The 21,774-nt window shown below is 37.7% G+C and overlaps 1 protein-coding gene across 1 annotated transcript in view; it reads left to right on the top strand.

The window, feature by feature from the left end:
• Positions 1 to 21,774, top strand: part of LOC143781992 (collagen alpha-6(VI) chain-like) — a 217,247-nt gene that overhangs the window by 137,614 nt on the left and 57,859 nt on the right. The window contains exons 30-36 of the mRNA XM_077269013.1: positions 1,793 to 1,852; positions 3,594 to 3,629; positions 5,712 to 5,748; positions 7,922 to 7,933; positions 10,439 to 10,932; positions 17,536 to 17,629; positions 18,794 to 19,441. Of these exons, the coding sequence (XP_077125128.1) occupies positions 1,793 to 1,852; positions 3,594 to 3,629; positions 5,712 to 5,748; positions 7,922 to 7,933; positions 10,439 to 10,932; positions 17,536 to 17,629; positions 18,794 to 19,441 (1,381 nt within the window). The remainder of the gene's footprint in view (positions 1 to 1,792; positions 1,853 to 3,593; positions 3,630 to 5,711; positions 5,749 to 7,921; positions 7,934 to 10,438; positions 10,933 to 17,535; positions 17,630 to 18,793; positions 19,442 to 21,774) is intronic.

A 21,774-nucleotide genomic window follows, 5' to 3' on the forward strand; every position in this document is an offset into this window, starting at 1 on the left:
AATTGCAAAAAAAGTGCAATCCCACCCTTGTTTTTTGATTGGCTTTTTTGCTAGCTTCACTGAATGCTAAAACTGACCTGCTATTATGATTTTCCAGGTAATTATGAGTTCTTAGACACCTCATATGTCTAGGTTATTTTTTATCTAAGTGTTGAAAAAAATTCCAAACTTTGCTAAAAAAAAAAAAAAAAATGTGCCATTTTCTGATATCCGTAGCGCAATGCAATGTTGCAGCGACCAAAAAAAGTAATTCTGGCGTTTCTAATTTTTTTTCTCGCTACGCCGTTTAGCGATCAGGTTAATGCTTTTTTTTAATTGATAGATCGGGCAATTCAGAATGTGGCGATACCAAATATGTGTAGGTTTGATTTTTCTATTGTTTTATTTTTGATGGGGCGAAAGGGGGGTGATTTCAACTTTTATATTTTTTTTATTTTTTTCATATTTTTAAAAACATTTTTTTTTACTTTTGCCATGCTTCAATAGCCTCCATGGGAAGCTAGAAGCTGGCACCACTCGATCGGCTCTGCTACATCGCAGCTATCATCAGGTCGCTGCTATGCAGCAGAAATGCAGGCTTGCTATGAGCGCCGACCACAGGGGGGCGCTCACAGCAGGCCGGCATCAGTAACCATAGAGGTCTCAAGGACCTCTATGGTTACCATCCTGATGCATCACCAACCCCCGATCATGTGACGGGGGTCGGCGATGCACTCATTTCTGGCCGCGCGGCCGGAAGCTGCAGTTAAATGCCACTGTCAGTGTTTGACAGCGGCATTTAACAGGTTAATAGCGGCAGGTGGTTCGCCATTTCACCAGATGCTATTGCGCGCACATGTCAGCTGTACAAAACAGCTGACATGTCGCAACTTTGATGTGGGCTCAGCGCCGGAGCCCACATCAAAGCAGGGGACCCGACAAGCGCAGTAATAGTACGGCACATGTCAAAACTATTTTATAGAAAAAAATTGTTTTTGCATCACTATATTCTGAGAGCTACAATTTTTTTTTTATTTCTGCTGATGGAGCCAGTTGATGGCTTGCTTTTTTGCGGGACAAGATGACGTGTTCGGAGATACAATTTTTTTTACATTTTATTCCACTTTTTTTGCAGTATGATGAAAAGCATAGGTATTTTGCTACTTTTTTAAAATTTATTTTAAGGTGTTCATTGAAGGGGTTAACTAGCATAACAGGTTAATAGGTCGAGTCGTTCCAGACGCAGCGATGCTACATGTGTGAATTTTTTTGTTTATTTTTACATGAAGATATGTGTTTATGTGTATAATTTTTTTTTTCATTTTTTATTATTTTGTTATTGTTGTTTAAATATATTTTTAAAATTGCCACGGGGGTACATATTGGCTGGTCCCCATTCTCTTTGAGCCTCCTAAATATTGCAATTGATATTAATCGCTGCTTTTTGTGGGTTTGTCAGCTTGAGGCGGTGCGGGCATGGCTCCTGGCTGTGACAGCTAGGCCTCGGCTATCACGTAAGCTGAGCTCCCGGCAACGATCTATATGTCGTTGGTAGGGAATGTCAAGAAGGGGGTTAAAGGAAATCTGTCACTAGGTTTCTCCCATATAAAGTAGGGCCAGCACCTGTAAACCCTTATATATAGCATTCTAGAATGAGTATCCTTTTTCTGTCTTTTTACTTTGTATCTGTACATATGTTTTAGAAAGACTACCAGTTAATATACATGTACTGCACTTATAAGAGCTGGTAATCTGCCATTATAAAAGCTTACAAAAACATGCCTGGCATTACAATTTTAATATTGCACCATAGGTCATTCCAGATAAAGGTGTAGTTGGCGATCCAGGAATACCAGGAGGCCCAGGTCGGAGGGTACGTTTTAGTAATTACTAGTCTATTTAATAGGTTTTCCAGTCTTCAACTATTAATGAATTATATAGAGACATCATAATCTGTAGTACTGAATGAGCGCCGCTGTGAAAATGTACAATAGAAGATTTATCATCTATATACAGTATGTCACTGTTGCAAACATGCTCATTTATGGGTCTCTCTTACAAGTTAAACTTCAAAAAGGCAAGATTTACGCAAACTAAAATAAGTGTTTCTGCCATTGTTTTAAGCTCGGGATAGCAATTCAAGATGGTTGGGGAAAGGCTTACAAATGAAGAAAATAAAAAATTAGGAAGTCAATTTTAGACCAGCGGTTATGTGCCAGTTATACTCAAAAACTTGTAGAGTGAAATTTGACAACTTTATTAAGAGACGCAATTCTGAATAAATTTGTTTCATCTGGGGCAACCTGTGCACCACAAGTAGTGATGAAGGCAGCAAGTTTGTAGCAGGTCACATTTACAAATTTTTGCGTAAGTTTGATAAATGTCTATTATTGTATATAAAAATGTAAAGTCTACATAATTTAAAAAGAAGTTTTCCGACAACATTGTGTATTCTTTACTATGGAGCTAGGCAACACCATTTATTTCTGTATCCTGGAAGCTGGGCATATCTAGCTATCAGTTGAACGATAATTTTATACACCGAACTGTGTCCCAACTCCCCCGCAGAGTGTTCCTGGGTTCTCTATGAGAGCTGCTGCCAGATTCCCCTGGCAGTGGCTAATCTTCCAGATAAGAGAAGTGACTGTTGAAATTCCAATAGCCGGATCTTTCTCTCCTCTGACACCATTTGTTAAGGGAGAGTCGTGAGGCCTATATACATATTAGTCTGTTGACTGATCCAGCTGGTTCGGACACCTTTTTTGTAATGTGTATTGTGGCTGTTGTACATTACTCCTTAATTCAACAGAGTTATAAAAATAAAAAATAATTACTTGCTGCCAGACTATATAACATGGGAATACTTATGATTACCATACCATAAATGGTCAGGGAAACTAAGTCTAAAGTTTATGTTCATTTTCAATGCAAATGAATTGATAAGTCCATAAAAATATTTTACCCCTTATGTAATACTTTACCCAAAATTGCGGCTACGTTTTCCTTCACACAGGACAGTTTGCTTTTCTAGCCTTGTATTTAAATACTCTGCCCAAGGCGGTGTGATTTGTTTTTGCCTAAAGCACCCCTCTAGAGGTTTTTATTTATTTCAGCGCTGGAGTGGTATCACTAATGTAAGTTCCCTGCCACTAGTTTTATACTTACCAGCTCCCGTATTCAACTATTCATCTGTTCTCAGAGCAGATCCAGTCGTCATCTACAGTTTGTGACCTGCTGGATCTCTCCAGTGTTTACTGGGCAAGCCGGAGATCACAACTCAATGTAAGTCTATAGCAGCCAGAACAAGGCCAGAACAAGGCTCTCTTACATTGAGAGCTTGTGACCATTAGCTCTGACTTCCGGTCATTTAGAAGTTGCGGTTACAAGATGGAGGCACATGACCAGAGCGGCACCTAGAACAGCAGAAGTAGGGCTGGTAAGTATAATACTATGGGCACAGAACTTACATTACTGCCACCAACACAGTGCTGAAATAAAAAAAAATCAAACACTGGGCTGGTGCTTTAAACATAGTCTAGAATGAGTTGAAAAACTCAAGTTATTTGCATTTTGTATAATACTTAATCATGTATCAAAATATACTGTACTTCCAGGGACCAAAAGGAAATAAAGGTCAAAGTGAACAATCCGTATGTATTATTTAAATTACATTCTTAGCTTATATGTTACATATTTTAGACAGACAGAGAATAAAAATAAGAAAGATGGTGGAGACTCAAACAAAAATGTGCATTACTGAATGTTCTGGACATCTAATAATCAGACTATAACAAATGATAATATGGATATTCAGTAATGCACATTTTTTGTTTGAACCTCTGGGAAGAGGGGTTTATCTCTCAGCTGTGGGGGGTCTCCTATCATCAATAACCTCTGTAGGTTACATTTTGGCCCATGCATCTGTATAAGATGAGTTTGGTTTTTTAGTACTGTCTGTTCAAAACTTACATCTTTTGAGATATTTTTCCCTAAATAGTCACACTTTTGAGGACATGAATCAATGCTTTGATATTTGTACTACTATACACCTCAGCTTTACCTTATACAGGGGCTGTATAACATCATAGCATCATAGTACTAAGTGGTCACTATATTAGGACGTCGAGATATCTAGGACTAGAGTCTTTTTTGACTATCTTCCCCATGAGACTATTCTGTCTCCCTATTAGGGGTATTTTGACCATTCTATCTATATATGTGAATGGTTTTTTCTGTGTTTAGTATGTCAAGGTGCATCAGAGCCTTCAGGGCTACTGACGTTGATCGGGGGCACCATCACGTCAACAAATAGGGTGCCAACCTCCACTGATAGCTAGGGTGACTCTCAGGGCATTCGAGGGAGAGATTAGTTTATATCTCCACATTGGGTCATTATATTAAGAATATTTACATATTTCTATTTTCCCTGATGGACCGTATCTGTCTTGAGCACCATTTTTAAGTATAATTTGCATTTATTCACTTTTAGTATATCATTAAGAGTTACATTTTAGGGGTCTATTTTGTTTCTTTGGTTCTCATCTTATTGTGCCAATATAGTTATGCATTCCTAATTGTTAGATCATGATTAATGCCTTTTTTGTGTAGTTCCTATTATTATGTTTCACTGTTGTATTAATATATTTATTGTTATTAATATTATTTTGTGTTTTATTGTGCCATTGTGTGACCAACAAATGTGATCACATTGCCATAGTGGGTTTTGTAATGGGGAGTTTTTAATTTATTTTTTTTTACATTTGTTTGTCAGTTTTTCTGTATTGATAATATTGGTAAATGTGTATGAATATGCAGTATAATTACCCAAAATAAGTTCCTGTGTCTTCCCAAGCTCTGACCCAGTCTGCATTTAGACATGATCAGCACAATTACCTGAACTAACTTAGGGCCATACAAAAATCCCATTGTGTAATGAATGGCAGGTCCCATTAGCAACCTATCCAATATTCCAAAATCCAGGTCCAACAAATGACCCTATTAAAAGGGACAACTCAACGTTCCTAGATTACATTAACCTAACAGTTTAAAGAGGCTGTCCAGTGTAAAATGATAAGTCTGTAGTCCCTCTGTGTGACTGCAGACTTATCAATCTCCTTAGCGCATGCACTGTTTTCATTATGCACACTCCCAGCCACTACCTGACTAGTGGGTGCTGCCTCGCTCCATACACTTGTATGGAGCAAGGCCCCGCCCCATCTAGTGATGTTCCCACCCAGTGGGCATGGCCATTCGAGGGCACAGCCTCTCTCTATAGAAGTGTATGAAGTGAGGCCGCATCCTCTAGTCAGGTTCTGGCCTAGAGTTTGTCCGATGCACACCTCACCGCCGTTCCCGGCTCAGAAACCGGTGAATGCTCCCTGCTCACATTATGTGCGCTGGGTGTATTCATAAGTCTGCAGTCACACAGAGCGACTGCAGATTTACAAATTTAGACCGGACAACCTTTTTTAACATTTAGTTGAGTTGTACACTACTTGCAATATTTTTGCAATCACAGGCTTACAATAGATACTATACAAAAATAGATGCTCAAAAATACTTTAGATAGATTTGATGCAAAAGAGAAAGAGGTAGCGGAGGGCTGTTTAACAAACAGGACGAGGCCAACACTTTAATGTAAACCCATCATTATGTTGTCCATGGAGTCAGAATTGCAAAATCTGTATCCTTTGCTCAGTAAATAAATATAATTTCTTGTTATTTCTGTGCAGTCATGTGAACTTATTGACTTTATACGTGAGACATGTCGTAAGTATGACTATATTCGCTAAATGGTTTTATAGTATTACTGTATATCAAGCTTATAAAGCATGATTTAGTTGTCAGTCTTATGCACGCCCAGCAATATTAGTTCAGGTTTAAGCCTATCATAAGTCAGTGTGGTTTTCATAGTAGATCTGTCACTAGATTTCACAATACATTATTAGACACATATCTTAGACCTGAAGAGGTTGGTGTACTTACTTTGAAAATACAAGTCAGAATGGCTGTATAATCCGTTTTTAATATTTTTTTCAATATGAGATCAAAATTAGAACTTTGGAGTCCAACTTTAGCATTTCAGCACAGATAATTCCCTCTATTTTTTGTCTTTATGCACTTTCATTTATTCATCCTCTTCTTCAAAGAACCATAATTGTAATTTTTTTTACCATATAGCTATTTGCAGGCTTGTTTTTTTTTTGTGAAGCGATATGTAATCTTCAACCTCACAATTAATTTTACCATATGAATGAAAAAAGTTAAACAAAACAGTTAAAAAAAAAACATTCTCAGGTTGGGTTTTATATTTACGCGTTACCTGCATCATTGAGTTAACAGGTCGTTTTTACTGCACAGTTAAGTATGCTTATTTTTGTTAATTCAAAACTTTAAAAGTAAAAAATTGGATTGTGTTGCCATTTTTTGAGACCCATAACTTTTTATATTGATGGGGCTGGGTGAGGGTTTGGTGCTTTGCCTGGAAAGTTTTAGCTTTTTTGCTTCCATCTTAAGGTACAGAAAACTTTTTGCTCTCTTTTTGTTATATTCCTTTTATTTGGTGAGGTAACAGAAAAAAAAATCCCAGTATTAAATGCATGGGTTAAATAATTATCATGAATTTGTTTTAGTGGGGGATGAATAGAAATGAGTGAACCCAAACTAAAAGTTCAGAGTTCGTACCGGACAGTTAGTGTCCGGTGTTAAACATAGTAACATACATAGTAACATAGTTTTAAGGTTGAAGGAAGACTTTAAGTCCATCTAGTTCAATCCATATCCTAACCTAACTTGCCCTAACATGTAACATGTGAACACCGAACACGGACTTCTCCCAGGAGTCCGTTATGATGTTCGGAGTTCCGGAGGAAGAGAGATAGAATTTTCCAGATCAAAAGTTCGGGTCCACCTTGTTTTCAATGGGGTTCGTGTTCTGGTTCAAGTTTATGTACCAGAACTCGAATTTCCATTTGTCCGCTCATCCCTAGAGGTGATGTAAAATACACTCAAAAGACAACACTAAACATTTAGTAGTTCAATTTTAGGTATCAATTTGTTTTAGGGGTGAATAACCTGGGTCATGCCACAAATCTGTAGAAAGACTTGATTTCCCTTGAAAAAGGAAAACCTGCATGCCACTTTCTCGCCTAAAATAAAGGCTATAGTTTTGGAATCCTAATTACTAGTCCGATATACATTGTAGGCTTTTGGTGATGGCAAAAACAAGGCTCAGCCTGGCCACAATGTTTCCTTATGGAGGGAAAAGACAAACATCAATGGTAAAAAAAAACTGCAATACGATGGGTCATTAATAGGGGTCACCTGTGACTCTTTCTTAGGCAACATTCTCATGAGCGTATAAAAATATTGTCCAAATTTCATCCTGAAATCGCAGACGATTTTCTTCTCATTGGTCATCCACATGCAAGGGCGGCACGGTGGCTCAGTGGTTAGCACTGCGGCCTTGTAGCGCTGGGGTCCTGGGTTCAAATCCCACCAAGGAGTTTGCATGTTCTCCCTGAGTTTGTGTGGGTTTCTTCCAGGTTCTCTGGCTTCCTCCCACATTCCAAAGACATACTGATAGGGAATTTAGATTATTGGCACTGTCCCCGATGGGGCTCACAATGTCTGTAAAGCGCTGTGGAATTAATGGTGCTATATGAGTTAAATATATAAATAAATCTGTTTGTATACAGCAGAAGTTATAAAAAATTTACAGAACCAAATATAGTTTTTTATGTTATGAAATGCAAAGTATCCATAAAAATTGGATGCTATACACTTGCTCCTTATGGGATAGTTTGGGTTGTCATGGAAACCTAAGTTTAGACTATCACATTCATATAAATAATAACTCCGTCATTACAGAATAACTGCACAATACATTCTAATGAAAAACCTTCTCTGTAATTCTGATACAATTATATGTCTCCTTTTACAGCATGCTGCCAAGGTAAGATGACTATTTTTCTTCTTAATTTGTTGTTATTTTCTGATTCTAGATTTTATTATCCATTTTCATAATATGATTATGGTGCAGCCAACTTGCATGAGCTTCTGTTACCATTAACATTTCTTAAAACAACCTAAATCCAGCACGGGATGCACCCCACATAACTAACAACATCCTCAACATCTTGGCCGTGGTCATGGAGGTGGAACAATTGGTGCAAATACTTTGCTACTATTTGATTAAAAAGATCAGTTTATTAGTTTTCTAAAATAGAAAAAAGCATACAATGATTTATAAAAAAAAGCAAGAATCTCTTGGGGACATGCGCTGGTAAGCACTATAACATTATTGTAGACTAACTATAACATTATTGTAGACTATGGGTCAAATATTCGTAAGATACAGTATGTACATGTCACAATATATAACAACCCCAAGAACACAAAAACCGACCAAAAAAAGTCCAGATTTACAAACAATAATAAAATAACATAGTCTTTATTAAATAACAGGTTAAAAACAATAAGACCCAAGAAAAGTATACATATGTGTATAGAATGCTAAAACAATTATTATTTATTATTACAAAGGCGAGCCAACTCCACGATAATTGTTTTACAAAAAGTTGTGGGATACACTGGAATCAATACATGGTTTGTCAAAATATATATACAAATATATGTAGTGCACATGAAATATTATAAAAAATGGCAATGGCTAATGTGTAAAAAATACAACATTTTGATTCACAAAATAATAAGGTGCATGTACAAAGATTATTATTAAGCTTATTAGTGTAGAAGTGATAAAACTGACAAAAAGGTAATAAAACTACTAATTGAAAAAGTGCAAGGTGCAAAATTATAGACAACCATGAGGGGTCAGTGTATCCACACACTTAGTTAGACGACCAGGATCACAATAACTTATACGGTAAATTGTTAGAGCTCCAAGCTCAAATAGAACAAAAGTAATGAAATAGAGTACTTTACAGAGTAGTAAAGTATGTGCCTGGTCTCCCCCTGACAAAGGCAATGTGCCGAAACGCACGTCGGGTGTCGGGCGCCATTCCAGGAAACCAGGCACATACTTTTGTCTCATTAAGACACCTCATAAGTTTCTGAAAACCATATCAAATATTTTGAGGCTGTTAGGCACAGTAGCAATTTTTTCATACTTCATGTAATATTGTGAGATAAACTTTTTAATATATACATATGTATAAAGGTACAGAGTATTCCTATATAGTTATCATATCAATAACTACACCACCAAATTGGAATGGTATACTATGCATGATCATTAAAGTATCCACAAGTACTGGTGTCAATATTGGTTCTAAAGTGCGTATCGTGCCTTCAAATTTTAACAATGCAAGAGCAAAGGAGTAATGTATATAACATATATTTATAGTCTATATTTCTAAATGGCATAAGAAGCTTAGGATCTAATCAACTTTATCCCCTATCAGCAAAGTCTGTACATTAGAAGTAGTAAGGGGATTCAGCTTATCATATGCATGTCCAGGAGCCCCAATGTGCGTTTCACCCTGTTACCTCAGGGTTCGAAGAAAGCAGGATAAAACGCATGTTGGGGCTCCTGGACATGCATAAGCTGAATCCCCTCACTTCTATTGTACAGACTTTGCTGATAGGCGATACACTTGATTAGATCCTAAGCTTTTTATGCTATTTAGAGATATAGAGTATACAGTATACATGTTATACATCTCTATGTGATACATTACCCTTTGCTCTTGCACTGTTAAAATTTGAAGGCACGTTATGCACTTTAGAATTAATATTGACACTAATACCTGTGAATACTTTGGTGATCATATATAGTATACAGCTTCCATTTTGCATAAGCATTGTTAAAGAGTGACCATTGTTTTAATTTTTATTTCTGTATATCAATAGTACACGTAAAAAAAAAATGCAACTTTGCAATATATCTTATCAGAAAAATCTGCTTCTTTCTCCTTCTGGATTGATCACTCACTCTCAATTCATGGGTAAAATCCGTGTTTAGTGAAGTCAGATGTCGCCATTATGGAGATGACCATTGCTTTTAAAATTATATACACAGAGGAGAAGTAAAATGGAGGGAGAAGATAGAGTCAGACATACATTCTGCTACTCCTTCCATCTTTCCTTTTCAGAAAATGTTATGAGCAGCAAATGTCATCTCCTATCTCGGTAATAGGAAAATCAGTATTCACTGAAGACAAAAATGACTTGTGAAGTTAGATTTTTGAGAATGAATGATCAGTCCAGAAGGAGAAAGAAGCAGATATATTGTAAAGTTTCTTATTATAACATGAACTATTAATTTATGGGGAAAAATGAAAATGATGGTTAGTCTTGAATCTAAGCCAGAGAAGATCTCATTTGAGACCAAACAATTTGAAATTGTTTGGCGATGTTTTTCTTCCTAGTTTTCTTTAAGATGCTGTGTAAAGAAGAATAATTCAAATGTGAATCTGATAAATTTTTGCCTTCATAGGAAAAAACAGCTGTCCTGTGTATCCAACCGAATTGGTGTTTGCTTTGGACATGTCAAGTGATGTTAAACCGCTCGTGTTTAACCGAATTATCAACATTGTCACATACATTATGACAAATGTAACCATTAGGGGAGGTAACTGTCCTGTTGGGGCAAGAGTGGCCGTGATGTCATATAACAAACATACTAATTATCTGGTGAGGTTTACTGACTTCCAAAACAAAGATAAATTGTTGAATGCAATAAAGAACATATCTCTGGAAAGTTCGAACAAAGGTCGTGACCTTGGAGCCTGCATGAGATATGTATCCCGAAATGTGTTCAAGAGATCTCTCCAAGGAGCTACTGTAAGGAGAATCGCAGTGTTCTTCAGCAATGGTCGTACTGAAGACCCTGCAGCAATCAGCACAGCCGCCATGGAATACAACGCTTTTGGGATTATACCTGCAGTCATTGCCTTTTCTCCTGCACCTGTAATCAAACGAGCATTTTCAGTAAGGCTTTCCATTTATTTTATTGTAGTGACCAATCCATAAGATCTATGCAGTGCTTTGTCAGATTTGTCTTCTAAAAGGGGCATTGACATTTAGCATTTTTATGATATACTGCAGGACAATAACATTACATTTATTGGTGGCCTGACCCGTGGGACCACATCTGGAGAATAAACAGATCAAGCGTGCTTCACCAATTGTTGTGTAGGAATAATAATAAATAATATTTATTTATTTCTAGAGCGTTAACATATTTTGCAGTACTTTACATTACAGAAACTTGAAGCGCCGCTGCTCAGGCAAATGGGACTGAACTGCAGGTCTGTGCCCAAGAAGTGGTTAGGAAAGTCATAATACACTGAAAAACTGTAGAGGAACCTTAAAGATTAATTATCCACTGATGGAAAATCCCTTCTCAATAACTCAAATGCCCATAGTTAAATAAAAAACCTTTAAACTTACCTCCTAGACCAATGCTGTTCCTGCAATGTCGATCCTATATCCCTAGGCTGATCAGCTGTAGCTTTTCAGTTTTCTATCAGAACGGAAACATGCTGTGGCCAAAGTGGCAACACAGGAACATTGCTGGTCCAGGAGATGAGTATGCAGTTTTTTTAATTTTATGATGAGCAGTGGGGGTATTAGGATGGTGTTGTTCACTACTAGAGAACCCCCTATTAATACCTCTACTTCCCATCATAAAATATGAAAACTGCATACTTATCCTTAACTTGTGTTGTGATCCCTTCATTTTAAAGATTAGTGAGGGCCTTCGCAGTAGGATGGCATATTCTAGGCTCCATGCACACTTTGCTGTGTTTTGTTACATATCTGTGAGCTATCTACCCTTAGAAGCAATGCTTTTAAGTTGTCAATGCCTCTATAAAATGACATGCAGTTGATTTGTTTTACACAAATGTGGCAAACAAAAACCTTAGTATGTAATTAGAGTTGTACAGAGGACCACAAAACTCCGAAATACGTCCACATGCATAAGGCCTAATTTTGTAAAATATATCATATTGCTTATCTTATACCGATCCTGAGTTACAGACCATTATTATAGTCCAGATCATCATTCACTGTTCATACATTCCATTGTAACTCAGCGTCAGCACCGAGCTCGTTCTAGTAATCTCCATTCTAGAATCCTGTTTACAGTGTAATGATCTGATGTAGAGAAACTATTGAATTTTCTCACCATAGTATAGGAACTGCCATAATGAGGACAACCAGTAACTCTACATGTAGTTGTTCCGTACTATAATACTGATAATAGTTACTGTACAGGGTTACCATGAAAAGGAAGGAGATCCAGCTCAACGATATAGTGAAAAAAATCCGTAACTTTATTCACTTCAAATCATATAGGATGAAGGACGTAACATCAGCAAGCAATAAGAATAAAAACAAGATCCAAGATCAACGCGTTTCTGGTGACAAAGCACCCTTAGTCATGATACTTGGTATACGTCATGGCCCATACTTTTATACTGGTATCCGGCAAACACACCGGTATGACAATTGGTTGGCTTAATTATCCAGCAAAGTAGAGACACATGGGAATGAATACAAAACAGACATCATTGTAAAAGCAAGGCAAATATTTAAGCTGGACTTTCTTTTGTTCTATTTCATTTATTGGTGTCTCCGTGCTCGCCTAGACTCCTATCATATATATAATTCTGCCAAAAGGACTCATTTTTACATCAGCGCAATAGACTTTGGCTTGATAAGATGGACATGTCGAAAAGACAAAACAAAGCAGAGAAATTGTTTGCACTGTCAGCAATGGAGGAAACTCCAACATTTAACAACAAAGATTTATTACTCGATAATTTATTATCTTTAATGCTCAAAGAAAATCGCCTTTGGTGGGATCTCAGTTCATTGAAAAACTATAAAGAAAAAAATGTTATCCCAAGAGGGCTGAGATTGAAAAAAATCCCGAGCACTGTGTTCTCAGACATTTTCGTTCAGGAATGGAACACAATTCTATCTGATTGTTCCCTGAAATTAATTGCTTTAATTATACAACATGAAGAAAATTCCTTAACAAAACTACAGCAGGACATCGAGACTACTACCAAGGAGGTAAAGGACAAAATGACATCTGCACAATTTGATGAGTTTATCAATACTAGTAACTCTAAAATCTCCAAAGCAGAAGAAAATATTATGGACATGAAAAGACGCAAGCTGGACCGTGACCTTTATGATTATGCCAATGAACAGGTTTACGAATGGGGGAGATGGGATAAAATGAATCAATCCCAAAAATCAATTCTTAAACCCCATAAAAACCGCACTTATAGAAACCGCATGCAGAGACAGGTCACGTTCAGTTCATCAGACCTGGATACCTCGACTGGAGTCACAGAGGACTCAGATTCCGAACCTGCACAAAGCTCAAAAAACTCTTATTTCAAAAAAAGCAAACCTCCATTTACCAACAAAAGAAGGTTTACCGGAGAAAAGGAAGGAAACATCGAAATAAACAGAAATCCTCCGAGATATCATCTCAGACGCCAACGCTAGGACATTTCAATGTTGTGAACATTTCTTCTATTTCTTTGACAGATGACCAACAAGAACTTTTATCATATGGTCTTAATTTTGTACCTAGCCGCAACTTTGATCTTTTTTCCACTATCTGCGATGTAAATAGATTTATTAGAAACATTGCTTTAAAACTGCATTTCAAAGATGATTCAACAGAAATGAATTGCAATATTAATTCCAATGATAATGTCTTTAAGTCTTTTGATTTTCCAGATCAATTATCACTTATGTGTTTATTAGAGTTGCAGGATGAAAATTTGGATGTGAGTAATGACACCAATACTCCGAAAAACTTAATGAGGGTACCCAACCCCCGTTACTATCCTGTTCAGTCACGTAAACCTGCTATGGATAGATTCCAAAATGTCATGGAATCTCAGTTGAGAAGTCTTTCAGAGGGTGTGCGAGACAGACACTTGTACAACAATAACCTTAAACCCAGATTACAAAAGGCATTACATGAACTACAAAATAATGATGACCTTGTCATCAAAAACTCTGACAAGGGTGGTTCCGTTGTCGTAATGGACAAGGATAATTATATCTCATGGGTTAATAACATGCTTTCCGATCTTACTGTGTACAAGTGCTTGCCTGCTAACCCCACTTCACTAATCAAGAGCAGAATTTTCAGTCTTATAGACGATGGTTTCAGTATGGGTTTCTTTAATAAAAAGGAAAGTGATTACCTTAAAGTTTCTAGTCCGGTGACCCCAATACTGTATGCTTTACCCAAAACCCACAAAAATAAATATCCACCACCAATGAGGCCAATTGTGTCAGGCATTGGGTCTCTGGGTGAGAGGCTGGGAGAGTGGCTGGATCTGCTCCTCCAGCCTCTCGTCCAGAGAACACCTGGCTATCTCAGAGACAGCACTGATGTTCTTAATTTCATGGAGAATTTTATTTGGCAGCCCAATTTCTCATGGATCACTTCAGATGTTACCTCGCTGTATACATCCATACCATACGAGGTGGCGTTATATGCACTCAAATTTCACATGCAAAAATATAGTGATTTTTCTCTGGACCTTCAATCTTATGTCATAGAGGTCACTTCTTTCCTCATGACCACTAATTTCTTTTGTTTCAACCAAACGTATTTTATGCAAATTAGTGGTGTTTCTATGGGTGCTAAATACTCGCCTTCCATTGCCAATTTGGTAATGAGTTGGTGGGAAGAATCATATATTTATAGCTCTGAGAATCCATTTAAAAACTGCATACGTTGGTACGGTAGATACATCGATGATATTATCATCATCTGGAATTCCGATGTATCTACCGTGCAAGATTTAACAGACTACTTTAATTGTAACCCCTTCAATCTCAGCTTTATTTCACGTCAAGACCACATTTGTATAGAGTTTCTGGATTTAAAATTGAAAGGTATTTCCAATACTCCCATTGTTACCTCCACCTTTCGTAAAACTACAGCGGGAAACACGATATTGCGGGCAAATAGTCACCACCCTAAACATACAATAAAAAGCATTCCTGTAGGTGAGATGGTGAGAGCAAAACGTAATTGTAGCACACAGGAAGATTATTCCCAAGAAGTGGTTGGTATAAAAGACAGACTTGCACAGAGAGGCTATAGGAAGGGGTATTTACAAAGAGCAGAAAAAATTGTCGCACGGCGACCACGTTTCCAAAACAAACAAATTTTAAGTACACCTTCCCAAAATCCAATTACCGTGGTCTTTCAGTTCAGCAATCAATTTGCTTCAATTAAAAAACTAATCTACAATAATCTCACTATCTTAAAAGAGGATCCCGATATTGCTGAGATATTGAACAATGGATGCAGGATTGTGTCCAGAAAAGCGCCTTCTTTAGGCTCCAGTTTATCATCAAGTTCTCTTACTGCTCCTTCTGCGCAGCCTTTTCATTGGCTCAGTACTAAGGGCTTTTACAAATGTGGTGCTATAGCATGCAAAACCTGCAAATTTTCGCTGAAATGTCGTGATTTCACTGATGTTGGTAATCAGAATACTTATTTTATTAAAACATTCCTGAATTGTAATACCAAAAATGTGGTCTATATCATGGAGTGTATAGCTTGTCATCTTAAATATGTTGGTAGTACTATACGTTCCCTGAAAACAAGAATTCGAGAACACATCTATGATGTTGAGAATATCAACATCAATAGAAACACCTCACAAGTCTCACAACACTTTATTAACCAGCACCAGTCCAATCTTGAGTCACTCAGAATTTATGCGATCGAAAAAACCCACAAACCATTTAGAGGAGGAGATATTGAGGTAACTCTCAGAAATAGAGAAACCTGGTGGATTTTTAAGCTTGGAACTAGAACACCGCATGGTCTGAATAAAAGAAAGGATATAATGCTTTTTTACTAGGCTTTTGCCAACATATAGGTATTAGGGTTATTTCCCTGTTATATTGGTTGTCATATTAGCAATTATATTGGTTGTATTCCTCAGTCAATTGTTTAATTTATTCTACTAACTTAGCAATATCATTAATAGGGTAGAATTTGCTCTTTCCCGATAGTAGAATGATATAACAAAATAGTCTACTATATTTACTTATGGCATCTTGCTTATTTGCCTTTCCTCTTCTCTCACCATCTGACCGTATCGGCATTATGATGGTGTCTGCATTTGCGTTCGAGCTTATCTCACATGTGTTAGCCTTTGATTTGTGAGAGGCTTGCCGTTGTTTATCTTGTTCCCTCACCCATATCCATTCACAAATTCATGAGTGTTGTAAACTTGGAATTGGAATACTATACGGCTTGAATTCTTGCTGTCCAGCCGTGTCGGCACTGTGGTGGTGTCTGTATTTGCGACCGAGCTTATCCTGTATATATTAGCCTCCGATTTGTGGGGGCTTGCTGTTGTTCATTTTGTTCCTCCATTCACATTTTACAGATGATTCTCATAAGGAATTCATAGCTCCATTTTTTGTGAGGTTCTATACATTACATCTTTGAATTTAATAGGCGCACATTGCTGTCTGCAATCATTCGTGTTCAATTTTAGTTAGTTTCTTGGAACATTTCTGCTCTTATCTATTTAAACTGACAAAACTAAATTAAATCAACAAATGTTCATGATTGTAAATGTACTGAATAAACTTATGTTGCCTCTTTTCATACATTATGAATTATGGCATATAGTATTATATTGCCATTATTTGTCTTTCTGACATAGGTATTTGTCAGAATCTGGTATGATCCAATGTATTATTATTATTATTAACGTTATTTTTTCGTTCAAAATTATTATTCTTCAATAAATTTTCTATATTATTAATTATTTTTCATTTTTTCTTCAATTAAATTAAATTTCATTCTCCTTTTTTCTTTTGACAATTAATTAATTAATTTTTTCTAGTGAACAAGTTTTTACATTGGATTATTCCAGATTCATACAACTATATAAATTATTTGCACCATATATTGTATATATTCAAATTTCTATAAATTTTTACACCTTTTGTAATTTTCCTGAACTTTTATATGTGATTTTGTATATTTGTATTTTCTGTATCTCTGCTTTTCCATCTAGTTTGAATATTTGCCTTGCTTTTACAATGATGTCTGTTTTGTATTCATTCCCATGTGTCTCTACTTTGCTGGATAATTAAGCCAACCAATTGTCATACCGGTGTGTTTGCCGGATACCAGTATAAAAGTATGGGCCATGACGTATACCAAGTATCATGATGACTAAGGGTGCTTTGTCACCAGAAACGCGTTGATCTTGGATCTTGTTTTTATTCTTATTGCTTGCTGATGTTACGTCCTTCATCCTATATGATTTGAAGTGAATAAAGTTACGGATTTTTTTCACTATATCGTTGAGCTGGATCTCCTTCCTTTTCCTGTTTGTTCACGCCCTGACACAGCGGTTCCGTGCTCCGAGTTTCCAGGAATGTCGATTGTGGTGAGCTGGACTTTCTTTTGTTCTACAGGGTTACCATACATGAAGTATAAATGGTACTCCTACTTAGAGATTCCCATTAACTACACTTGATTTTGAAATCAGCTTTTTAATCTTTCCATAGATCGATGACTCAGGGTCAGGGACATTGATTGAGTTAACTGCAAAACAGTTTGAACCACAAGTACAAACCTTACTAAAGTGCACCCTTTGTTATGGTGAGTCCAAAAGTGCAGCTATGTATGTGACTGATCATATGGAAATAATTAAGACATTCAAAGGATAATACAACTTTAGACAGTGTTATATGCCAACAATTATGAATTTCTTTGGTTTCTGGGCCTTTGTTTTCTGTGTTCTTTTTGTGCTAAGATGTTGACAGGTATAACAGGTATATATTAAATGGATCACAAAAAATACGTTTTTGAACCTACTTACCTTTAACAATCAAATCTGCCAGCGAGCACATGTGACTGCAGAGTTTGAAATCTTTATCGCTCCTCTATCGAAAGATCTTCTACATTCATATACTGTACAACCAAATCAATCTAGTTTAGGTTGGTTCCACACTCAGGCTTTAAAAGACTGGTTGATTTTTGGTGTTGTGTACAGTATTGTTCATTTTTGTCTGTTGTTGTATTTTCTATTTGACATTCTACCACCAAATGATGTGCCCCTGGGTAATAATACACAAATCTGTGACCCTATATGAATTTTGTTTCCCAAATTATATGAATATAATGGTCACCTCTTAGCCTGAACAAATGGATGGTGCTGGATATCTGTTTGTCGTGTTATGTGTTTATTGTCTGTCTGAGAAGAGTTAAAGATACTGTAATCAGACAGGCTCTGATGGATTTGATTAAAAGCACTCTATGTACTGTGATTCATAGAGGCTGTAGAAGCCAAACACTTCAACATTTTTTAAAGAAGCCAGACTTCATAAATGAATTTTAGCCAGAATGCATACATTTAAGTAAAAAAAGACCCCAAGTCTGTTTGTCTTGGGATCACCATATAATAGTGAGCACCCTTAATACATAATAACAGATAGCAAACAGTGTAGTGCTCAAAGACATAAACAAAACAACCCAAATGTGTTGATAGGCATTACCCAACAATAACACAAACACATTTGCATTTGAGCAAAATTAAATTTACCTTTATGTATTTGCATTTGTTATTCTTACATTTTGTGATGATCCTGTGGTCAACACACAACTGCTGTTAGACTATGATCCAAAATAAGGTTCCTACACTGTAGAAAGTAATGGCTGTTATCTAAATTACATGTATTGTATTGTAGGATCATTTTCACATTTTGTTCCCCACCCCTCCCAAAAAAATTATGTTCTTACAAAATTGTTTATCTTCCATTTCAGATAGATGTAAGCCGGATACATTGTGCAGGAAAAATAATTCTGCACTGATGAAGCCTATGGATGTAGGTTTTCTCCTGGATAGTTCTTATAACATGAATCTCAATGAATATGAAGCAGCAAGAAGTTTCATCAGTACAGTGATTGACACGCTTGATATTCCAAAAACTGGTGCTCGAGTGGCCATGGTCAGTAGTGCGCCCCCTGGCTTCAGTGCAGGCAATCAAGGGAAGCCATACCTTGAATTTGATTTTTCAACATACAGTAACACAAAGCGTATGAAGAGACAACTGCGGGAAAACACCCATCGCCTGCGAGATCCACCTGTCTTTGGGGATTCATTGAAATGGATGCTTGAAAACATCATGTCTAAAACATCGGACCTAAAGAAAAATAAGGCCATAATCATGATCTTATCTGGAGAAACAAGCGAGTGGGATAAAGAAACTCTGAAGGAAGCATCTTTAGAAGCCAAGTGTAAAGGTTTTGCTCTGTTTGTAGTATTCATTGGTAAAACATCTAATAATACTGAACTCAAGGAACTTCCAAGTTCTCCCACAGAACATCATCTGCTGGAGCTCGGTGAAGTTCACAAGACAAATTTTGAATATGCCACCAGATTTACTCGGGCATTTCTAAATTCTGTTAAATGTAAGTTCATGTAAACATCTAACTAAACATTCTTGGCAATACTTGATTTAGAAAAAAAAAAGTATTACATTATTAGTTCAAAAACTTAAAGGGTAACTTTTTCACGGGAAAAGTGACATGCCTAAATGCCGGTGTAAGGCAACTGATAGGTCATGAAATGCTCCTCTGGAAATTTAAAATTATTCACAAAGCTCAAAATGGGCATGAACACTTACTGAGAGGGTAGGTTCACACTAGCACATGAAAAAATAATTCAGTTTTTCACTCAGAAAACTCAGACAATTTTTTTCTCACTTGTCACCTTGGCTCGGAATGGCATCCAATTTTTCTTGCCTACCTATAGAGTTGAATGGATGAGTTTCATCCGATATACAGAAGTAACTAGTGTATGCTGAGATTTATGTTTTCACATGCAGATGCGGTCAGTGAAAAAAATTGCTCATATGCACTGCCCCATTGAATAATATTGGTGTGAGTGCCGTCTCTTTTTTTACGAACTACACTCGGACTGAGTGAACAAGTCCAGATAAAGAATCTCAGTTGCCATACTGTTACACACTGACATTATGCCTGACTGCCACCACCACTAAAAGGAGATTTACTGTATATGAAGTGCCCCCAGATGCAGGGCCGCGGGGTACTCGGCACCGGGCCTCTCTATCTCAGTTCTAGGGTTGTCACGGTGACTAGACCTGGTCCGTGACCCTGCTAAGGGGCGTCCAATGAAAGGTGTGGTGACGGTGCGTGGTGTAGGTCGCGGTGAATAACGAGGACACAGGGTTGCAGTCTCTTTACCTCTTTACTCAAGGCTTCAGGATCCTCAATCCAGAGTACTGTTAACAGGGCTGGCTGAGACCGGCTGGTCCGAAGGCACATCCAGAGTTCCCTTCGCAGGTGGAAATCAGTGTCTACCTTCTAGCGCCTGTGTGTTGTAGTACTTCCCTGCTGAGCACCACGGAATAGTCCTCACAACTGTCGTGTATATTTCTGTTCTTTCTCTCTCTCTCCGTCCCCCAGATGATATGGCTAGGACGCACCCGTATGACGGGGTAGGCCTGGAGCTATTTTATAGGGGCCCTAGGGACGCCCCTCTCCCACAGTTTGCCTCCATTGTCTTCGTTAGGTGTAATGGTGAGACAGCCAACCTATAGTTAACTGCCCGGCCGTAGTTTAAAGTAATGCGTGGAGTCTCTTACTTTCTCGGCGTTCCGGCCGCCGGCTGCGCGCCTCAGAAGGATGTTGCTGTTCTCGGGGCACGACTCCTTCTGGTATTATCTCCTCTTTGCTGTATTCCCGTTTCTCACTTCTCCACAATAAACCTCGCTTCTTGTCCTTTCTTAGGAGTCTGCCGCTGTAAGGCACAGGCACAACTCCGTAACGATCTGTCCCTTGCCAGGATCCCATCCCTGACAGGTCCTCTCTCGAGCTCTTCCCAGCTACTTTCTCTCTAACTTCCTATCCAACCCCCAGTTTTACCAAAGTGTGAGGAGTGGCCTCCTAGATAGAACCACTCCCCCTGGTGGCTGGAGTGTGAAGTGTAATGTGTGTCTGTGATACCTGGTCAGGTGAACTCCTTTAGTGCCATCAGACATACCATCACTCCCCTTAGCGGTGGAGTGACAGTACTGCAACGACCAGGACTCTGGGGTGCTGCATATATAGCTGTCATTGAACTTATGACTTGGATGACTCTGTATTGAGGAAGCAGTTACAAGTGATGCCTGTTACCAGAATGAAATGAATCAGCACATCAGAAAGTACCATCAGAAACCTGAACTAAATTACTTAACCTTTTCACCACCCTAGACAACCAAGAGTATTCCAAATACATTTTTTTATCTCACTACCAGTTTGCAAACCTTACACAAGCAATGTTAAGTATTAGCACCCTAGGTAATACTACTTCATCTCCTTACACACACATATTAATTATTAACCTCTCAACAACCATTGTTAAAAACATATGAGAAACTGCACGTAGAAGTTTAGTCACGTAACATCCCATTTTAGATTAGGCTCCTGCTTACATCTGCAATAGGGATTCTGTACTGAGCATCTCTGACAGGTTATGTCAAATTTACAGGAAAAAATAGGTTACATCTAGGGATGAGCGAAGGTACTCGGTGATACTCCGATATCACTCAAGTATATGGGCGCTGGGATGTGTTCAGCACTTGACGAGCATTGTCTGATGTTCAGGTGTAATACTCAAATCCCTGCATGTTTGGCGCCTGTTACATAACCACTAAACATGCGGAGATTGCCTGCCACTCAATGTAATGCCATAGCCATCTTGGTAGTGGCATTACTGTGATTGGCTGGTTGCATTATCT

The sequence above is a fragment of the Ranitomeya variabilis genome, chromosome 6, assembly GCF_051348905.1.
Source record: "Ranitomeya variabilis isolate aRanVar5 chromosome 6, aRanVar5.hap1, whole genome shotgun sequence".
NCBI classification, from domain to species: domain Eukaryota; kingdom Metazoa; phylum Chordata; class Amphibia; order Anura; family Dendrobatidae; genus Ranitomeya; species Ranitomeya variabilis.